The sequence below is a fragment of the Mangifera indica genome, chromosome 5 (genome assembly GCF_011075055.1).
Source record: "Mangifera indica cultivar Alphonso chromosome 5, CATAS_Mindica_2.1, whole genome shotgun sequence".
NCBI classification, from domain to species: Eukaryota; Viridiplantae; Streptophyta; class Magnoliopsida; order Sapindales; family Anacardiaceae; genus Mangifera; species Mangifera indica.
In genome coordinates this window covers 14,986,457-15,009,593 of record NC_058141.1, presented here as the reverse complement: position 1 = coordinate 15,009,593, position 23,137 = coordinate 14,986,457, and the positions used below count along the sequence as shown (strand labels likewise).

At 33.5% G+C, this 23,137-nt stretch overlaps 2 protein-coding genes across 2 annotated transcripts; one reads left to right on the top strand and one right to left on the bottom strand.

The window, feature by feature from the left end:
- Positions 1-2,805: 2,805 nt before the first annotated feature.
- LOC123217139 (U-box domain-containing protein 9) lies at positions 2,806-5,495 on the bottom strand. Its single transcript, XM_044637933.1, has 2 exons — positions 4,880-5,495; positions 2,806-4,086 (listed from the first exon to the last, which is right to left on the bottom strand). The coding sequence occupies exons 1-2, from the start codon at positions 5,162-5,164 to the stop codon at positions 3,001-3,003; spliced, it is 1,371 nt and encodes a 456-aa protein (XP_044493868.1). The 5' UTR covers positions 5,165-5,495; the 3' UTR covers positions 2,806-3,000.
- Positions 5,496-14,288: 8,793 nt separating this feature from the next.
- On the top strand, positions 14,289-22,418 carry LOC123217357 (cycloartenol synthase 2). Its single transcript, XM_044638346.1, has 19 exons — positions 14,289-14,419; positions 14,551-14,758; positions 15,866-16,051; positions 16,286-16,375; positions 16,523-16,717; positions 16,822-16,906; positions 16,995-17,161; positions 17,710-17,898; positions 18,247-18,360; positions 18,596-18,718; positions 18,829-18,951; positions 19,027-19,125; positions 19,997-20,053; positions 20,548-20,594; positions 20,687-20,830; positions 21,038-21,215; positions 21,544-21,624; positions 21,919-22,002; positions 22,194-22,418. Exons 2-19 carry the CDS (start codon positions 14,561-14,563, stop codon positions 22,308-22,310), a joined length of 2,277 nt encoding a protein of 758 aa, XP_044494281.1. The 5' UTR covers positions 14,289-14,419; positions 14,551-14,560; the 3' UTR covers positions 22,311-22,418.
- The last annotated feature ends 719 nt before the right edge of the window (positions 22,419-23,137 follow it).

Genomic DNA, 23,137 nt, shown 5'->3' with positions numbered 1-23,137 from the left:
AACCACTATAATTTAAAACTCTATTGGTATATAGATAATTTTGCTATTTATGTTTGCATGAGTCACAACATAAAAGTGTTGAAATTTATGACCAATGTAGCAAATTGGGAGATTTGAAAACCTAACCTCAGTTATGAAACATTTGTGTTTTAATTAAAGAATTTCACTTTTATCATTAAAACACATAGTTTCTCTATTTAGTAAATACGTGAAACAAAGTTAGGAAAAGAGGTAGCGAAGATGGTGGTGATTGAGATGATGAAGAAAGTTGGTGGTGGTGAAGAAGAGAGAAGTGGGGGAAAAGGGAGAACGAAAAATTAAAAAATTGAATAATAGAAACATAATTAATATTTAAAATTAGATTAGGGTACTCATATAATTTTAATAGTAAAATAAAGATAAATTAATAATTCACGGTTGCATTAATAATTAATGGTAATTTTGTTATTTCATAAAAGACCGCACTAATAATTTACCATGAAATCAATTGATTTATAATGACAAAATTAATAAATAAATTAACGAGAATACCAAAATTATACTTCCACGCAACAAAACAAACTTGTGTCTTTCTGTCTTGTACCGTACGTAACAAGGCATCATCATTGAAAATCAGAAGTCTACCATTTTGTATCATCACTGAGTCTGAAACCAATCAAGAAGGAGCTTGCATTTTATATCTTAAATTTGTTTGCGGTTGCCCATAGAAACAAATAACCCTTGAGCTAATCTCTAGTTTGTTGATAATGGCTTCGATGTGTTATATTACATTTTACAGCATTTTGAAGGCCCACCCCTCATCAGCAAATCCAAATAATTAATGTAAATCAAAATTTTTTTTTTCCATAAAAATGAACCCTTTTTTAAAATAAAGTTGAATTCATTTGAATTTATGATCATTAAATGAATACGACTTACCTATCTAACTATTTAAATTTGATGGTTTCCATTACTACAGAGTAATTTTTAATTTTAAATGGAGTATTTGGTTATTGATAATAAAAGATTATTTTAATAATTTATTTTTTATTATTTATATTATTTTATTTTATTTATAGGTAATAAAATACTTCAATAATTTTATATTATTAATGATGATGTAAAAAATAATATCAAAATAATTAAAAGCCCTATTTATTTTTTCTTTTGTTTTGTTAAAATATCTTTTCTCTTAATTAATATAACAAAAAATATAAAAATATTTTAGAATAATTATATTCATTAACATTTCAAATAAAATAATGTTTTAATATTTTGTTATTGCATTCAACTAAATATAATAATTATTTATAACTATATGTTTTTATCAAACATAATAATAACTTATACCCTAGTAATCTTCAACGTAATTTATTTTTACGATAATCTTTCATTTTTAATAATAAAATATTATTTGAATCAAACGCACTCAAAGGTTAATTTCAAATGTTATTTACAAGTACATAAGTAAAAAGTAATGTTATGTGTACAATTTTTGTGCATAAATAATTATGTGTTATCATGTGATTAGATAGTTGAAAATTAAAGATAAATTAACACTTAATTATATGATAATATATCATTATTTATATATAAAATTATACATATAATTTTAGTGATAAGTAAAAGTAACACACACCACATTTATGCACGAAACATAAAACTGTAAAGGGTCAAGTGTCGAAAGAAGGAAAAAACGAACAAGGTATTGTTGATATTCAGTACAGTGATGAGGCATGGCATCCATTTGTATTCACTCATTTGGATGATATGGGCATTGAGATGACGAAAGATGATTTGACGACAGTTTTATCAATTGACAATGTGTTCTTGTTTCTTCCAATTGCGGTGGCATTACATCTACTTTTCCTGGTACAAATCCAGTTCAGCATTGAAAATGTCTTCCCAAAAGAGATTCTAAATTTTGCCTTGTTAACCGTCCGAACTCTGGGAATGAATGAAAGAATAGACATTTGGATGAATAGACTATCCCCCCATGTCACTTCCAAACTTGCCAGCAAACACACCCCCAATAAGACGATATAGAAGCAGCTAATGAATTTTGTATTTGTAGACCCACTTTTCTCTCTCTTTTGCTTTTTTTTTTTTTAATAAAAAATTGATCATTGCTTTATATGTTTTTCTGGTGGAAACGCAAGTGCCCAGTTCCCATCCCAGCAGTCCATGTGGTGCATTCTACAAAAAACAGCTTGGAGGATTGTGAATTTATTGAACCAATCTAATGCCAGAGCCACATGGTATGATCTTGAAATTTATGATTTGTTGAGTTGAATTTTACCAGCCCTTTCACTGGCCATAAGGAGATGATAAATTTTGGTGGTATAACTATTTCATTGAAGACTTTTCACAACATCTTGGATGGATTGGATTGGATGGACCACAACAACAGAAAATCACAGCGCCATTCAATATGGGCACATTCTTCTCGTTACTCCACTAATATTTTATCAACCATTCCCTTTCATTTATGAATCATCCAATGTGAAAAAGCTTTGGTATTGTCTTAATCTTATTTACTCTTATTTCTCATTTTAGGGAGGGTCACATGTTACTAAAAAAGAACAAAATTTAATCTTGCATAACCCAAATATCCAATACTCTCTGCATTGAAGTGTAAAATTTTATTTAGCAAATAGGAATGTGGAGGAAGTATTGGACAGACACTAAAAAGGCAATCAAATACAAGTATATAAGCTGAAACTAGCAAACAAGAGTTTTTAAGACTCCGAAAGTGATGGCTTACAGTAGAAAACAAGGAAAAGAGACAACTAACACGAAACTGGAATTCAAGAATAAAATAAATTATTGAGCCGACCAAAGGGTAAAATCTTTTAATAAAGCTTCCTGGCGTATTTATTCACAGCAACTAACTCATAAACATGAAACTGGAATTCAAGAATTTACAAAATGGTGACTGAAGATGAGTAGCTTTGACAACCAAAGATCTGGGAAACAGAAGTAGAATTTACAAATGGGTGTTCAGTAATTCTGCAAACTTCTTCATGCAGTATGAGTAATATTAACAGCCCTCTTGAGTCTCTCAAGAATACCATTAGCTTTTCTCTTGGCCCTTGCAGTTCCATCTTGAGCAAGCTTAGATATTGTCCCATAGGTATTCTCCTCTTCCTTCATTGCTCTCCATTTGGTTCGATCATTCAAAAAGATGGTGTGGAGGATCGCAATGCAATTTTCCTTATTGCGCTCACAAGTACTTTCCCTAATTATGCGAAGCAAGCAAGACACAGCTCCAAGATCACCCATTTCCTGAACAGCTCTTTGGTTAGTAGAAAGCATTGCAAAAATAGCCAATAATTCATCTACATGCACACCATCCGCAATTTTCTTTAAAATAATTTTGACTGCGCCATCTCTCACAGCTCTAGCATTGTTTTCATGGATAATACATAGGTTAAACAATGCAGAGGCAACATCTTTCATTGCTAATGCATGACCCTCGTCTAAAAGATCAATGAGCGGTTTTAAGGCTCCAGATTTTCCGATAAGTTCCTTATTGGAATCAAGAGCAGATAAAGTGAAAAGAGCAGCAGCTGCGTTGCTCCTTGTTTCGATGGTCCCGGATCTCAATGCTTCCATAAGAAGAGGAATCACCATGGGGGTTTCAGCAACAAGCTTTTTGTTGTTGTCATGGATAGAAAGATTCAAGAGTGTTGTTATCACGTCTTCTTGGAGATTGGGGTGAATCACACTTTTAGAATTGCTTTCAGAGAGAGGACTGAGCAATTGTGGTATGGCATCAACAGACTCTCCAAAAAGTGCCCGAAATGAGGGCATTCTCTTTGTCAACAAGCGAAGCTCCTTAGCAGCTTCTTTCTGTTCAGCAAGAGTTGCAGACATCTTCTCCAGCAAAGAAAGAAAATGATCCCGATCTGCTTCTGATATTCCTTCTTCATTAACATACTGAACTGGATTAGGCATTTCTATTCCCTGACACTTACACCATTGCGATATCATTTCCCGGATAAGGTAATTGGGAGTAAGGATAGTGTGAGACAGCACTTGCTGGGTTTTTGGGCATGTCCGATTGCCTGCTTTTAGCCATCTTTGGATATATGCTCTATCAAAAGTCTGAAAAACAGAGAGAAATCACATGAAACAAATGAAGTACCAAGAAGAAACATATTAAGCATCAATTAACAATAAAATATCATAAAAAAGCTCAAAACATCCCACAATTCAAAATGGGAAAATTATTTTGAATTGGAGAAAAAGGATTTACCAACAAGAATCAATGACTAACATTTAACCTATCATTGAAACGCTTCTTGTTTCCGGACCCTTCTTTTGTCCATTTTTCAACATTAAAGTTCGCGAGGAAGCTCAATTAGTTTTTTTTTATTGTGAAGATTATCATCTTTTGTAAGCAATTTAATATTATTATCAGAAAGTAAATGGGGAGAGATGAACATAATTTATAGATATCCAAACTCCAGCGAATCAAACAATTGCAGGTATGAAGGATAGCAAGAATCTCCTTAGTATTTTAATTTCATCAACCACCACGCAGCTTAACCTCTCCAATGTTATTTAATCATTAACCAAATGAAAATGCAAAATAAATTAAACATTAAATTAAAGAGAAAAGCTTTTGGGTTTAAACATTTTCTCAGCCACCAAAAACAGCAAATGGAATACACAAATCATGTTTGAAAAGGTTCGAAAAAAAGTTCAGAGAACAGGGCACGTCACTTGGTCTAAATTATTTAGAAATAAATTGTTTGGTTACCAAGAGAGTTAACTGAAAAGAAAGGTAGTCAAGAAATAGAATTTCAATTCTCTTATTGCTCTGGAAAAATAATTTCCAAAAACAAAACTTTTCATTTCGTTTCTCGTATTTTCCGGAAACCAAACAGAGACTAACCTGACCAGAAGCCAAAACAACGGGATCTCTCATCAACTCCTTGGAAAGCGGACACTTATACTCTTCAGGACACAACAGCGTTTCGCGTAACTTGAGAGACAACGATCTCTTCTTCATCTTCAGCTCTCTTAAAGCAGAGAGCGTCTCTCTGGCTTGATCGATCATTTCCGTGCGGTAATCCTCATCATCCACGATAAGCCTCACTAATCTCTGCAGTTCTTTCTTCAATTCCGTTGCTTTAGCCATCAACGTCGGATCGGAATCGAAGACACCGGTTTTGGCCATAAGATTAACGGAAAATCAAATCAACGCCGTTCGGCTAACGGAGGCCAAACCAGTCTTAAAAAAATTTTAACTGTTACCGTGAATGGCGCAACAGAGGATCAGAAATCAAAATGAGAATGAGATTGGTTGGTTTCATTCTATGGTTTTCTTTTTCTGTTTTGTTTTTTTTTTTCTAGGTCTAGCTCTCTCTTTCTAGGCTTCTAAACCGATGAACAGAGAGAAAGCAGAGACTAGAGAGATGATGGTCTCTTTCTTCTCTGTGCGTTTGTCTGAATTCGCAACTGCAGACCTCACTAGCTTCTCACTCCCACACGCCTCTTCTTAATGGGACCAAGTTTAGTGCTGCTCTATTTATCCATGGCTTTGCATTAATATTCTGCCACGTCCTCTTTAGTTACCTTTAAGATTAAGTTAATTAACCTATTAACTATTATAGATTTTAATTAATATCCTTCCAATTTAACACTATTAAATAATAATTCAGAAATTATCATTTAATAGTATACTAAATGATATTTTAATACATAAACATTAAAAAATTTAGTTTAATGAACTTAATTGAATTTATAAAAAGGAATACCACTATTATTTGTCAATTAAAATAATTCAATAAGAGAAGGGCCCACATGGTCCAACATGTAGGCAACACGGATTCTATGGCATGCACAGCTGGCATGACGCGTGGGGAAAGCTAGCTAAGTACTGAGCTCCATTAACTCAGCTGGGTTTTGTTTTTGAACCTTGCTTGCGGTTTGATTTGTGGCAAGACTTGAATGTAGGGACACGTGTTAATTATATTTATTCCCTGACACAAGAACAGTAACAAAAACATGTTTACGCGTGAGATAATAGGCAAATAATCCATTCGGTGGTCCAAAGAGTACTTAGAATACGTGTACGTGGTCTCAACCAATTGAATTAATTCAATAGTATATAAAAAAACAAACCCTAATAATACTCTTTTCGAAACTTTGATTTGTTTGATGTATAAACAGGCTAATTGACTAAAACAAGAAAGCAGCCAACTTTGAGGTTTAAGGTGGGTAGGAAAAGACCGGAAAATAGCTAGGTTGGTTGAGATCACTTAAATATATTTGATCTGGAATTGAAAGTCAAACTAATTAGTATTAATGATGGTAATTTGAAATGTTCATTACATATATTGCTCCATGTGTTTTGCGTTTAACTTGCCGACTAAGTTTGGTACTAATATAAAACAAATCAATCAATCAGTCACAAACTTTAAAATAGTGTTTGTCTTCAAATGGATTCTTAATTGAATCTATCAGTTTTGAAAAGGTATGACGTGCTCTTGATACTTTCCCAAAAGGATCTGCTTTTCTTGCTACTATATGCCTGATTTGTGACTTCACGATTCTCAATTTTTAAGTTACGATAAAGGTAAGAGAATGAAAATTCCATATCATATTTTAGATGAATTACTGCTGTTTTTGTTTGTGACTTTATAATAAATATTAAATAAATGGGACTGATAGGTGCCCGCAAAAGGTAAAGATAAATAGGCAGAGATAAAAGACAAAGGCAATAGGGCATTGTAAAAAAGGGATGACACTGTTGCAGTCTAAATATGCTTTTGGCGGGAGACACGGGAAGCCAAGACGAGCGTTTGTCGCCATTCTCATGTCTCAACTCACCCGCCAGCTACCTTTACATGATTGATTGCCATCACCGGCGGTCTGGGGTAATTAATAAGGATCTCTCTACCTGCCCTTTATCGGTTGTATAACATGGGTCCCCATATTCACAGCCAAATGCCAGCTAGGATTCCTGCCCGTACAATCATTAACTGGGACCCATGATCCACGTGTCATCTTGTGATGGCCCCAGATGTCCCAACTGGCAATGTGTTCTGTTCGTCGTTTTTAAGTGATTCATTATTCTGCCAGAAAGGACGGTACCATTAGTAATTCCCAATGTTCATTCTTATTTTTACGCTGGCCGTTTATTCAGTATAGCAAGTAGCAAGCACTTATTTGATCCAGTCCACCCAGTTATTCAATTTTGAAGAAATAGTTCGATTTGAATAGGGCTTTCCAAAAAACATTTTGGCCAAACGACATTTTCCACCTAAGGTATGCTGTAATGACAAGTTTCTACTCTTTAACTATGAAAATATCAAATATCCACCCATGATCGGTTAAATTTAATGAAACGCTAACCCCTGAAAATTTAATCTCATTTTTCTCCCTAAAAGTTTAAAAACTAACATTTTTTCCCTACGTTAAGTTTGAAAAAATTACATTTCCCCCCTTAGGGTTTAGTTTCCGAACCCTTTCACTTTCTCCGACGCCATCGTCGGCCGTCTCCTCCTCCCGACGGTTTTTCTTCCACCGATAGCCCCCCTCAACTCCATTCCAACCCATCCGACGTAGAGAGACGTCGTCTGGGAAGAGAAATCGTCTTCCCAGACAATGAAGACAAGATCGATTGATCTTGTCTTCATCGTTTGGGAAGACGACGAGTCGTCTCGTCTTCGTCTGAGAAGACGATCGTCTTCCCAAACGACAACGACTGGGAAGACGAAGAACTTCGACTTCCCCGACGAAGTTTTTCGTCTTCCACAGCTTCTCCGACGTCGATCGAGCGTCCAAATGGGAGGAAAGAGATCGGCCGAAGGAGAGGATGCTTCGGGAGGGAGAGACCGTCGGCAATGGAGCCGGAGATGTCGCAGGAGATTTCAAAACAAAACCCTAGAGTGAAACTGCGATTTTTTAAAATTTAGGCTGGGAACAAATTTTAGTATTTAAAGTTTAGGGGGGCAAAAGTTGATTCTATTTTAGTTTATTTTTAATATTATAGAGAAAATGACAATTTTACCCTTATCACCGTTAGGATTTTGTTAAATTTAACCAGTCATGAGTGAATGCTTGGTGTTTCTATAGTTAAATGGTAGAAACTTATCATTACAGCATACCTTGGGTGGGAAATAGTCGTTTGGTCAAACATTTTTCAAATTCTATTGTTCACGAGCCAGTGCCATCCATAATGGCAAACAACAAATATTGTTTCCGTCAAATCAGATGTTATTAGGGTTGGATTCGAGCCGAGCCGAGCTCGACTCACAGCCAGCTCAGACTCGACTCGGTTTATTTATGGGCGGCTCGAGTTTGGTTCATTTTCGGCTCGGCTCGGCTCATTTTTCATATTAAAACGACATCATTTTTAATATATATAGATCAAAACGACGTCGTTTTGTATAAAAAAAATTTAAAAAAAATCTACCAAGCCAACCCGAGCTAGCTCGAGCTCGAGCTCGAGCTGGCTCGGCTCGAGTCCAGCCCTAGATGTTATAAATTATCTTTCATTTTAAATAGGGCAAAAGAGTTATTCTCACAAATGATGATTTTTTAAGTTTTTTCCCTTTAATTTTAATAATCTTATTTATATATTTATGAATGATTAAGTTTGTTAATTTTAAAAATAAAAGTATTATTTTATATATAATATTAAAAATAAATTAAAATTTTATCTTCTTTTTTCTTAAAAATCTTAAAAACTAATAATCTTTTTTAAATCAAGTTTTAAAAAATCATATTCCTCATAAGGTTTATTTCAATATCTAATGACTCGCTCCAATACTATCATCGGCCATCTCTCCCTTTCGACAATTCCTCTTCATTCGACAATTTACCTCAACGAAACTCTAGCCCTTTTGACGTCATGTGACCCTTGTCTAGAAAGACGAGATTATTGATCTCGTCTTCAGTTTCTAGGAAGACAATTCATCTTCATAGACAAACATTACATAATGTTGGAGGAGTGAGGATTTCATTGAGGTAAACTATAAGAGGATGAAAAATTGTCAAGAATAAGAGACAATCGATGATGATATTAGAAAAAGTGTCCAGATATTGAAGATAAACTCTTGGAGGAAAATGTGATTTTCTAAAACTTGACATAAGAAAAAATTATTAATTTTTAAAGTTTAGGGAGAGAAATAAGATAAAATTTTAAAAAGTTAGAGTTATGTTAATTTTAATTGTTTATAAATTGTTCAATGAGATTTTTAAAATTAAATAGTAAAAACTTGAAAAATCACCATTCTTGGAGTGAGAATAAGTCCTTTGGCCTTTCAAATAATCAAATATTTCGGTTGTCCCACGTTTATATCTTCAAAATCTCCTTTTCATTTTTTTGATTTGTGTCAAAATCTCTTCTTGGAAAATAAAACTGTATTGACAAAGAATTAATAATTTTATAACTCTACAAATGGGTGTAGTGTACATTTACAAAGTAAATAAGTCATCTCTCTCACTCTTCTTCTCTCAAGGTCTTTATAGCAACTCTTTATTGTGCTCCAAGTTGCCCAACGAATTAACAATCTTTGTCTAGTTCCCCTTATGGGTCATTTGGTTCATGAATTTAAAGATTACTGTAATAATATATTTTTTATTACTTATATTATCTTATTTGGTTTGTCAGTAATAAAAAATTATGATAATCTTATATTACCAATGCTGACATGATAGGTAATATAAGTGATAATATTATTATCACTTTTACCTTATATATTAAAAAATTATTAAAATAATATTGATTTTATTATAATTTATTAATTTTTTGAGGTAAAAATAAATGTATTTTTAATTAATATAACAAATAATATAAAAATATTTAAAAATAATTATATTTAAAGACAGTTAAGTAAAATAATTTATTAGTATTTTTTAATTATTTTTAACTAAACATAATAATTATTTATATCTACTAAATTTTATTAAACATAATAATTATTTATCCTTAGTAATTTTTTAAATAATATATTTTTAAGATAATTTTTTATTTTAATAATAAAATATTACTCAATCTAAATATCCGCTTAAAACTTTTCTAGTTGTTGTATGTTGTACTCCCAAGTTATTCAGTAGATATCTTCTTCTCATGTTAAAACTCACTTGGCTCTCTTGGCCATTATCCCTTCAACCTTTAGTGAACAATCCCTATCCAGCCCAGGTATCGGTGCCCTCTCCATTAAGGCAAATCCTGTCCTGAAGGTCAACTCCTCGTATAATTGATAAAATGTCGCAGAGTGTTCCCGCGTGGCGTCTTCTGACAGGTTGTATGACTATTGGACCAAAACTTGGGCTTTTGTTAACCGCAATTGAACCGTGGAGCTAAGATAGCGATTGGAATTATGACTGGTCTTGTAATATTCATTCAATTGCAATGGAGCTTAGCAGCTTAGGCATCTTCTGTCATGCATACAGCTCAAATTTTGATGTTGAAAGATAGACACCCTTAAGTTGATTATGAAAGACTTATTGATGTGACACATTGTGAATGTTTTCATTATTTTCGAGTGCTTCAATTTTTATTGACTTCCATGAATCCTGATAGCAAAACAATATCCATTCCAACTCCAAAATGTCTTTAAATGGATAGGCAGCTCAGAGGCCTAAATGGGCCTAAGTTGATTTTGAGGATATAAACATGGACAGCCAAACCCAGCCCACAATTAAAGTTTCACAATTTGGTTTCTTTGGGAGACAATCAAAGTTGGAATAAATCTGGTCATCTAGGTGGCTCTTAAATCTCGAATATAACGTCATGTCGACCAAATTTTTAAAATTTAAAAACGGCATTTTAAAGAAGATCGTTTTCATAATCTTCCTTCGGTCTCCTACGTTTTGTCTTTCCACATGAGACGCGTGTAATGCTAAAATATTTATTTAATTGATCAATTTTGTCGTTATCAAGACTGTTACAATATTTTACATATTTAAATTCAAAAGAAAATTAATTTATATCATTTACATGTGACAATTTTGCGGTCACATGTTTTCCCATGAAAATAAGTCGATTACATTTTCCCACCTGCAGTTTGACTCGAAACACTTTTTCATCATTTAATGGCATAAATAATATATTTTTTTTAAAAAATGTTATACATAACTATTTTGATTATATAATGATATATATTTTTACAAAAATTTGATTTTGAATCCAATAAAATTTTATTGATGCGAAAGAATTATAACATGTTCTAAAAAGTTATTATTCATAATTATTTCACTTTTAAAATTTATCATGTCATCCTTTTTGTCCAAAACTCTCTTATTTTTTCTTTATTTCACCTTTATTTCCTTTTTCCTTGATTATATGATTCGATTAAGTCATTAAGAAAATGATTTTGTTAACGATTAGATCGAGTGAAGCATTTGTTAGTAAAATCTTAAATCACGATGAGAGATATAAGGTCATGATAAACTCATTATGACATAAGATTATGACAGTGGTAAACTTACAATACCAAAGGTTAGAGATCCGAAGAATTAAAATAATCAAATTACAAGTTTTAAAATTTGTGAAATAATTAAATGATCAAACTTTAAACATCATTAAAGCTTATATTTTTTATTTTTAGAGAACGAAATTGTTATTTTTCCTTTATGACATTTTTTTAAAATAAAGTTTGATTTTAGATTAAAAAATATTATTTATATTACATGGGGGTGAAGAGTATTTTTATGCTAAATTGGGTGTGAAAAATAAGTTAGTATAAAAAAATTGAATAATATTATGTATATCCATTTCAAGTATATAAATATATATATTTATATATATTATCGTATAATTAAATATTATTTTATTATAAATTAAAAATTATAAACATGCAGTAATGTTAACCTGGCCTGACCAGCGTCATTTGAATAAGCGATGAGATCTCTGACCAATTTATTATGTGAATCTATTCAAAGATTTCGGGAGGAGAAGAAAAACAAGGAGGAGCTACATAAAAAATTATAAGATAAGCAATTTGAAGACGCTACATCGAGATAATTTTGCAGGTAAGTTGTTGAAGTTAGGAAACGTATAAAAAGAAGCAGCATAAATTGAATGAAACGTACAAATCGGCGGTTCAGTCGTTTCTGGTGGTGGCCGCTAGTTACTACAACGATTAACAATAGGCCAAATATTAGTCAGGCCTTACAGCTCATAGCCAAATGAGCCCACGTGTAGCGTGAGATTGATTTTCATTTACGCCAAAGGACGATTTTCCACTAAAATTTTAGTGTAATCTTAATTATATTTATAATAAGTAAATAATTAAAATATTCATTTATAAATTATCTTTTATTAAAATTTTTTATTATAAATAAGAGTAAAATTATTATTTTAATAATATTATTAATAAATATATTATTTTATTTTATTTATTCTCAAGTTTTAAAAATTGGCATTCATGCTAATCTCAAATTTGAAAAATCATTATTTTTTTTTTAGGGTTTAGAATTTTTAGGGTTTTTTCTTTTACAATTGGAGTTGGCTTTCTCCATCTATCTTTGGTCAATAGCCAAATAAGAAGGAAGGGAGACCACCCATCTTTCGATTGATGCTCAAATGACCATCTATTTATCACATTTGGATGATGTCACACGATTCATCGATCTCAGCCATAATGCTCAATTTGGCCACAATGACAACAAAAACTCAAATGATGCCAAGGAGACAAATCGCATGAAAGAAGGGAAGACATTGGTCGAAATTTGTCTCCGTTTGAGAGTCGAACAAAAGATGAGTGGTCTGAAAGAAGGGAGAGAGAGAGAGATAGTTAAATAATGTCGAGTGTCAGAGAGAGAGAGAAGTTTTCCCAAAAAAATCAAAACTCTAAAAGAAAAAATAAAATTTTTAAAATTTAATTATACAAGGAAATTATTAGTTTTCAAACTAAAAAGGAAAATTTTATAAATTTTGAAGGTTTTAGAGTTGAGAGGAAAAATAATTTTACTCTTACCACTCATTCAAAATTATACCTTTCACAAGTGTGATTTTAGATTTGGGTAAAACATGGGGGTAAATAGCCTTTAATAGGGCTGAATATGAGTTGAGCCAAGCCCGAACAGGGCCTAACTTGTTTTCGGCTCGTTTTCAGTGAGCCCAAACTCGAGCTCGGGCTCACCGAGCTTGCTAAACATATGTTCGTGTTCAGCTCGTTTCATAATTTTAGTGTTCGGGCTCGGTTCACACTTAGTTCGGGTTCGTGTGTTAGGGCTTGGGTTCACTTTGGGCTCATATTCCAAAGAACAAATAGTGTCATTTGTTCTAAGTTACATGTTTTTTCATTTGAGTGAGCGGCTTGTAAGCCGAGTTCAGTTTGCTTAACCGGTGTTCAGATTCAAACTCGTATTTATTTTTTACTTAAAATTCAGGCTCGTGTTTGGGCTTGAGCTCGTTCAAGGCAAGTTCGGGCTTGGGCTCATTTGAGCAAAACTCATTTCGAGCCCGAATAAGCTCGCTTCGAATCCACCCCTAGCCTTTGGCCTTTCATTTATAATTGGCCAAAGGACTATTTTCCACCCAATGATTGCTGTTTTTTTAAGTATCCCCTTGTTAACTTTGAAAATCCCAAATACCCATCTATAAGCAGTTAAATTTAACGAAACTCTAACCCCTTAAAATTTTATCTCTTTTTCCTCCCTAAACTTTAAAAACTAAAAGTTTTCCCCTAACATAAGTTTTAAAAAATGACAGTTTTCCCCTAACCTAAGTTTTAAAAAATGACAATTTTCCCCTAGGGTTTGGTTTTCAGATCTCTAATGCCATTGTCGGCTGTTTATCCCTCCCGAAGTTTTCTCTCCCTCCAATGGTCTTTCTCCACCCATTTGGATATTCAATCGATATTGAATGAAGTTTAGAAAATGACGAGAGACAAAGAGCTTCGTCGGGAAAGATGAAGCTCTTTGTCTTCCCAAACGTCTTCTTCTGGGAAGATGATCATCTTCCCAGACGAAGACGACATCTTCGTCTTAGTTTTTTAGAAGAAGATTGATGTCGAACGAACGTCCAAATGGGTGAAAAGAGACCGTCAGAGGGAGAGGAAGCTTCGAGAGGGATAGACGGCCGATAATGTTACCAGATTTATCATCGGAGATCTGGAAACCAAATCTTAGGGGGAAACGGTCATTAAAATTTTGGATGGGTGAAAAATTTTAATTTTTAAAGTTTAGGGGAGAAAAATGAGATTATATTTTAGTTTATTTTTAATATTATAGATAAAATAACGATTTTACTTTTATTATTGTTAAATTTAACTATTTATAGGTTGATATTTGAGATATTCAAAGTTAAAAGGGGATACTTGATAAAACAGCAATCCGTGGGTGGGATATAGTCCTTTGGCCTTTATAATTCATCACTTTACATAAAATTTCCTCGCCTCTCCGAATCATTTAGACGGAAACACAGAAAGCTAAATCTTTACCCTGAAGTCCACTCTCTCTCTCCGCTAATCAGGTAAATCACCTTCTTTCTGTAACCGGATGCTGTTATTATATGAAGAAAACCTGTGAGATTTTAGCGTATTCTTCGTCATTCAACTTAGTGTGTAAGTTTACGTATGGTTTTTTTTTTTTTTTTTTTTAAAGATAGAAGAAGATGTGGAAGCTGAAGATTGCTGAGGGTGGGGATGCATGGCTGAGAACAACGAACGAGCATGTTGGAAGACAAATTTGGGAGTTCGATCCAAAGGCTGGGTCGCCGGAAGAGTTGGCGGAGATCGAAACGGTACGACAGCATTTTTGGGACCACCGTTTTGAGAAGAAGCACAGTTCAGATCTTCTCATGCGTATTCAGGTATCAAATATTCTTTCTTTGCGAAATGACGTGTACCGAAAACTATTAACTATTCTGAAATCTATATATCTGTTTGAATTTTTTGCGAGGTATTTGGTCCGTGCAAATTGTAATTAAGTAAATGGACCTCATTATTTGTTGTATTGATATGCTATGTTGCGAATAAATCTCTTTAGGACTTGAAAAGTTAATGGCTAAATTTTCATGTACTATATTTTAGTCTTTATCTATGGAGTGGTGACAGGACATTATTCAACTTTCAGGCACTTTTTTACTCTTGTTTAACGCTTTATTGCCGCCATGGATTGCATGATTTTATTTAAAAAGAGGGGAAAATGCAGTACTCTAAGAATCTTATTCTAGCCAGTAATTGAGTTACATATAAGTGACTAATAAAGAGAAAGAAAGTATCAATGGACTTTCAGTTAGTTAACAATGAGGGGTTAGTTGAGTGCAAAGCTTGTTGGTTTGGGGTTTGATTCCTTCGGAGCTACTTGACCAAAAGCTGGTGTTCATCAGGAAAGGTTTTGGAGATTCATTGGTTTGCACATATTCATGCAAGTTCCTACACCCTACTTAGATACACAGGACGTATTCTTGTTCAACCAAAGTTCAGTTGAAGACACTGTTGCATGGCTCCCTAAAAGTCCTACATTCTTGTTAACCACATCGTTATTGAGGCTAGAATAAGAATTAAACATATCATTTAAGGGATCAAATTAATTAGGGAATGATGAGTACAATTTCAGCATTTTCTTTCTTTTTTCCCTCCTTTTCCCCTGATTACTATGTGGTTTTGACATGTATCAAATCACTTTTTTTTTATGCTCAAAATTGGATATAAAAGCTTCTGCATTAACTGTTGAATGGAAGTTAGTTCAAAGTTTTTGTTTACTCTCCTCGTTAAAAGAGTGGCTTCTTGAGAGATGAAAGACCTACCAATTATAATCATTTTATTATCGACTTCCCATCCTGTGTGCCGTATAATGGTATCTTCTTGTAGTATTTGTAGTTGTGCCTGATGTATGAGGTTGTTGATAGTTGAATTTTAATACAAAGTTGACTTTGCAGTTTCTTTCAACCTTTCTCTATCTCCCCATATTGTAGTTTTCCAAGGAGAATCCACTTGGTGCAATTTTACCTCAAGTCAAAGTGAAAGATGAAGAAGATTTTACTGAAGAGACAGTGACAAACACGTTAAGAAGAGCTTTAACTTACCATTCAACTCTCCAGGCTCATGATGGGCATTGGCCGGGGGATTATGGAGGTCCAATGTTTCTTATGCCTGGTTTGGTAAGTGCTCATATTGTTATGCTGCAACTTCTGTTGCCACCTTTTAAATTTTTTGGGTATAATCTTATGGCTGGTAGACCATGTTACTTCAAAATTGTGTTCTCTTCTGTAGATGTGTGGGGTATCAGAGTAGTCTGCTTGTAGAAGCCAGTTGCTTTCATATCTGTGTTTATATCTTGGTTTGTGAACTGAAAAAATGGAAAACTAAGTCTTCACTTTGTTCATATGCATCAGGTAATTACTTTGTCTATAACTGGAGCATTGAATGCTGTTCTATCTGAAGAACATGAAAAGGAGATGCGCCGTTATCTCTACAATCATCAGGCAAGAATGCTTTTTAACTTATCTAGGTTGCAATATTTCTCATGCATCTTTGTCCTTTATTTTGTGGACTTTTGATGGTTTGGTATGAGTTTTGGTAACTGTGCATGGGGAAGTGCCTGTCTAATATGTATTAATTTGCAATTGTAGAACAAAGATGGTGGGTGGGGTTTACACATTGAGGGTCCGAGCACCATGTTTGGTACAGTTCTGAATTATGTTGCTTTGAGGTTGCTTGGAGAAGGAGCTAATGATGGGGAAGGAGCAATGGAGAGAGGGCGTGACTGGATTCTGAATCATGGTGGTGCAACCGCAATAACATCATGGGGGAAAATGTGGCTCTCAGTTTAGTATTCACTATTGACCCTTTTTTCAAACTTGAATTTTGATTTTTCATCTTCTGCTGGATACTCTGTTTTGATTCTTGTTGTATTGCATGATGAAAATAGGTACTTGGAGCATTTGAATGGTCTGGCAATAATCCCCTGCCCCCTGAAATATGGCTTCTTCCTTATGTGCTCCCTTTCCACCCAGGTTGTTACACTTTGTTGTCTTTAAATGCTTTTATTTCTCTTAAAAATGAAGAGAAAATGAATGTATTTATGGACGTATTGTGGTTCAGGAAGGATGTGGTGCCACTGCCGCATGGTCTATTTGCCTATGTCTTACTTGTATGGAAAGAGGTTTGTTGGTCCAATCACTCCCACAGTTTTATCTCTTCGAAAGGAGCTTTACACTGTCCCATATCATGAAATAGATTGGAATCAAGCACGTAACCTATGTGCAAAGGTTGGTAAAATTGATATTAGTCCTTATAAAGATGTGTGCTTCTAACAGCTATAGATGCTCTTTTTACTTTTGTTACATTGTTTGTTATTTCCTCTTCCGTATGCATGAAATTTTTAAAAAGTGTTGTAATGAAGGTCTAGGCTTTGTTGATAAATGAAACATTTATAGAGTTGTTAATTTTGTGCTTCCACCTGCTCTAACCATGTTTTAAGCATTTGTCAGATTTATCGTAGATTCTGCAATTTGGAATTTTGAAGATATTGCTGTGTAGTTAAACTCAAATGAGCATAGACTATTAAAAAAAATCATTTATGATATCACATGTGATTCTGTCATTTCCTTTATAGTTATGTCTGCATTTTATATTTATGAGGGGTTTCTACCTTGCCTGTTGACAAGAATTTATTGCATTGTTTAGACTATTAAAAAAACTCATTTTTGATATCACATGTGATTCTGTCATTTCCTTTATAGTTATGTCCGCATATTAAAATTTTGAAGGGTTTCTACCTTGCTTGTTGACAAGAATTTATTGCTTTGTTTTGAAGGAAGATTTGTACTATCCACACCCACTGGTCCAGGATGTACTTTGGGCATCACTTCACAAGATTGTTGAACCCATTCTAATGCATTGGCCTGGAAAGAAGTTGAGAGAAAAGGCTCTTCAAAATGCAATTGAGCACATACACTATGAAGATGAAAATACTCGATATATTTGTATAGGTCCTGTGAACAAGGTGGGAATGCAAAGGTTTATAAAATTGCTTTTCTTTTATTAAACTTTTGTCTTTGAAGATGGAGAGCAGAAATGTAATGAAAATTTGATAATGTTCCAGTTTTATGAATGAAAAATTAACAAACAGTGAATCTTACCAATTTGTCATTTTGTAGTAAAATTAAGTTTGACGTATTTAAGGCCTTTGCATAGTTCTCAGAACCTGTGATTTAATTAATATTTCCCTAGGTGGCCCTTCCTCCCAATTTTTTATTTATTTTACTTGATAATCATAGGTTAAGATTATGTATCAAGGTGTGCTTTTTATTTTTTTTATGTATATTAATTTTATATATTTAGTAATGTGCAGGTATTGAACATGCTTTGCTGTTGGGTGGAAGATCCAAACTCAGAGGCTTTCAAGTTGCATCTTCCAAGAATCTATGATTACCTGTGGGTTGCTGAAGATGGCATGAAAATGCAGGTTAGAAAGCAATGCCATTCTTCCATTATTTATCATTGGGTAGACTTAATACATCTACCACGATTAAAATTTTGTGGTACCGGAGAGTAGGTAGTAACTTATTAAATGGTTGTTACCTGATAACCATAAGATATGTTTTAACCTGCATTCACAACTACTTTGAGGATCTATATGTTGTATGATAAAGACAGAGCTAAAAAGACCATCTACTCAATAGTTAATAAAATTCTTGCAGGGATATAATGGAAGTCAATTATGGGACACTGCTTTCACTGTTCAAGCAATAATTTCAACCAATCTTATTAAGGAATATGGTACAATTCTGAAGAAAGCACATACTTACGTAAAGAATTCACAGGTTCTGTACATCTGAAGCTTGCAATCTATTTCATAAGGATTATGTTGGGCATTTGATATTTTTCTCTCCAAATTATGTGGTTGATTGGTTTTTCTTTTTTTTTTCTGAAGGTTTTAGAAGATTCTCCAGGTGATCTTGATTCTTGGTATCGTCACATTTCAAAAGGTGCTTGGCCCTTCTCAACTGCAGATCATGGATGGCCCATCTCAGACTGCACCGCAGAGGGACTAAAAGTAATGGTTAACCAAATTGCAAGAATTCTTGTGGATATTTTATTGATTCTAACCTCTCTAGTTTAACCTTTTCAGGCTGCTCTCTTATTATCAAAATTACCTGTCGAGATTGTTGGCAGACCATTAGACACAAATCGGTTGTATGATGCTGTAAATGTTATTCTTTCTTTTCAGGTAAATCAGAATCTGGTGCTCTAAGTTTGTTAGATATATTGGTATTCTATCCAATATTACTAATTCTCATTTAAGTTTTCTTTGAAGAAATAACATAAGGCTTGCATGTTTATATGTTTCAACTGGTTGAAATTTTGAAGGTTATTAGGACATTGGACTTATTGATTTGATGAATAATATCATCCAATATGTATCTGTCTGATGTACAAAATGCACAAATGTGTTCACCCTGAAACTTGGTATGATCATAGTGTAACTTCTAAGATTATGAATATTTAATGCCATGGATTTTGGCCCAATATGATCTTTGACAAAAGTTACATATGAAGACGGAAATAAGATGAGTGAGATGCTATGAGACTGATGTTGGAGAGAGTGCATATAATGTTTTTTGTAGGGCTAGGTTTGAGTCGAGCTCGAGCTTGAGCTCGACTCGGTTTGTATATAGTAGAGCTCGAGCTTGTGGAAACTAGGCTCGAACTTGGTTCGAACTCGGTTCGGCTCATTTCGAGCTCGAGTTTTTAACTATTTCGTTATTAAAATAATGTCGTTTTAATATATATTGATCGAAAACTGTTGTTTTGTATCAAAATTTTGAATTGGAAAATTTGGTAAATAGCTCAAGTTCGAACGAGCTTGTACAGGGCTGACTTGTTTTGGGCTTGTTCGAGCTCAAGCTCAAACGGGCTCAATTCGAATCTAGCCCTAGTTTTCTGTGATCGATTCCTGTATATTCTCACTTGCAATTGCGTAGACTAAGGTCAGCTAATCAGTTATGATATCATTTTCATGTCTCCAAAGTTAACTGTTATAAGGCAAAGAATTTCTTTCTTTATTTATTTATGCACTAGCTTTCTTTATAACTTTGCAGAATGCCGATGGTGGTTTTGCAACATATGAACTCACGAGATCTTACCCTTGGTTGGAGGTAGCTTACTTTAATTATTTGTATCCACTAGCCATTACTTTTTCATTTAGGATGGTTTGTTTTTTCTTACTTTAAAAAACGTATTAGATTTTATTCCCACTTAACACTATATGTAGAAGTTTACAAATTTTTTTTTTTTGTTTACTAATTTCTCATTTTTTAATCAGAGTTATGGTAAACTCTAATTATATCATTATTTAGTTATAGTTAAATAACTACAGAGGCATCAAGATTGTGCTATTTATAAGATGTATCCATCTGTATAACTTGTGATGGTAATAAAAGTGGTTTGGTCAAAATCTGACAAAGAAAGTCTTGGTGTTAAACTTTCTCAGTTAGATCCTGGCCACTTGAGATGATCCTTTCTTGATTGGAGTAACAGGGATCTTTAATTGAATTTGCTGCAATGAATAGTTTGTTCCATAAATAATATTCATTTTTGAGTTCTTTTAAGACCATTGTAATATGATTATTCTTTTATTTTTTTATCACAGTTGATCAATCCAGCTGAAACTTTTGGTGATATCGTGATTGATTATCCGTAAGATGTTAACAACTTGAGTTGAATCTGTTGCTGTATTCTTTTCTTAAATTGCATCATATTGCTTAATAGCAACCACTCTGATTCTGTAGTTATGTGGAATGTACATCAGCTTCAATTCAAGCTTTGAAGTCGTTTCAGAAATTGTATCCTGGGCATCGACAAGAAGAAATAGATCATTGCATCAGAAAGGCCACCATGTTCATTGAAAAGATTCAAGAATCTGATGGCTCATGGTTTGCCCTCTCCTCTCAAAAGCAAAATTTGGACTTTTAATATATCTGTCCATATGTTGTAGCTTCTCAGCTTATAAATATTGAGATTTGCTTGATAGTTTCTATAACTTCTTAAGTACTAAGGATTTATATTTTCTCTTGGATTCAACTAATCATATCTGTGGTTCACAGTTTGAATACTTTTTAATATCTTACATTGCTTCATAGGTATGGGTCATGGGGTGTGTGCTTCACCTATGGTACATGGTTTGCGGTGAAAGGTTTGGTAGCTGCTGGAAAGAATTACAATAATTGCTCTAGCATCCGCAAAGCTTGTGATTTTCTGCTGTCCAAACAGCGTTCATCTGGTGGTTGGGGAGAGAGTTACCTATCATGTCAAAATAAGGTTGGTTGGCTTCATTAACTTTCACATCTGTGGTCAATTTTTTCTTGCCAAGTTGGATTAAATACATTTCCTGTATTAGAGATTTGAAAGGGTTGATGTATCTGTAACATTATTTTACCTTGGGGCATAGAACTGAGTGCCTTCTTAACAAAATGCTAATGAAACGCGCCTACATATTGTCTGATTGTTCCCTTTTCCTTTGGAAAGGGGAAAGCATGTGGAGATGGAGTCATAATATACATAATGGTGTAATTTGATGAGGCTGGAGATTGCCAAATTTATAGGCAAAATGTTTTAATTTCTACATTTTCATATGATTTCTCTACAGGTTTATTTGAACCTCGAAGGTGACAGGTCTCATATAGTAAATACTGGATGGGCTATGTTGGCTCTTATTGATGCTGGACAGGTATATATCAACTGTTTTCTTCAGTTCCTAAAATGTTACATGGATTAACGCTGCCTGTCATATTAAAATTGTTCAAATGCAAGGAAGCAATAATAAAAATGGGAATATCTTCTGAATTGGTAAAGTTGGGTCAAGTTAACATTTTTGACATAGGATGCTGCATCTATCTGTTTTGTCAAGTTTCTTTTGATGTTTGAAACTATCATTCATGAGCTAATTCTGTTAACTGTTATATATTTCTTGTGGTTATGGTATTTTTCTCTGCTTGACATAGTTTTAAAATTACTGGAGCAGGCCAATAGAGATCCAACACCGCTGCATCGCGCTGCAAGATATTTGATAAATTCCCAAATGCAGAATGGAGATTTTCCACAGGAGGTAATTTCGTTGATCTTATGCATGTTTGATGGTCTTATTATTGTGATTATAGCATAAACAACTTCTCCAACAACAAATCTATAATCAGTTTTAGAGAAAGTAAAATATTCAATTATAGTACTAATAGAATTGTGTGGTCAATATAATTTTCATGACTATCGACATATTTTTTACATATCTTTTGATTGCAGGAGATCATGGGAGTGTTCAATAGAAATTGTATGATCACTTATGCTGCATATAGAAACATTTTCCCTATTTGGGCATTGGGGGAGTACCGTTGTCGTGTATTACAGGCTTCAACATAGCTAGTATTTTAATTTTCCATATATTCTGTTCAGAAGTTGTCGGGTTATCACAGGCTATGAGTAGAACATAGCTATCATTTTAATTTTCCATATGTTTTGAATTTTCTATTCGACGCTTTTCGGCCATTTAGCTGCACTTTTCAAAGCTGTAAGTTCGTTTAGATTTCCAGCCAAAAGTTTTTAAAAAAGGGAAGGAAAAAAGAGGACTTCTAACTACTGTAATATTAAAGGATGATGATCTTTTATGAATGATTCTACAGCTCCAGGACCACGGTTCAGGATTAGGAGTATTATATGTTAAATCGATTGACATTTAAAAAAAATAGAATATATATATATATATATCATTTAAAGATGTAGTATGAAAATATAATGTGAAAGGGATGAAAAAGAAAGGAAAATAAGTATGAGGACTAATCAAGCATGTATTAACCTTTGATCTTGTGTACACCGACCCAAAGAACCAAGGGCTGCATCTTATTAGGCCAACGAGATTTGGTTTGCAAAACAAACCAAATATGACCCTGAGTCTAGAATGAAACTTGAAAGACCAATTGTACACATTGAAATGTAAGAGTACACTGTATGTTCTAATACAAAACTATATGTATCGCATGTACTTGTAATACGAAACCATATATGTCGAGGATAAAATTATATTTTTGCTACAAGATTTTAAAAAAGTGTTGGCTGTGGCTAAATGAGGCACTAGTTTAATGTCAATGCGGGATTTAAGAATTAGTGTATGTGATAACTCACTCTTACTATTGTTAGCAGAACAGCAAACATCTTAAGGAAAAGATGATACTGAATTTGTAAAGGGAATT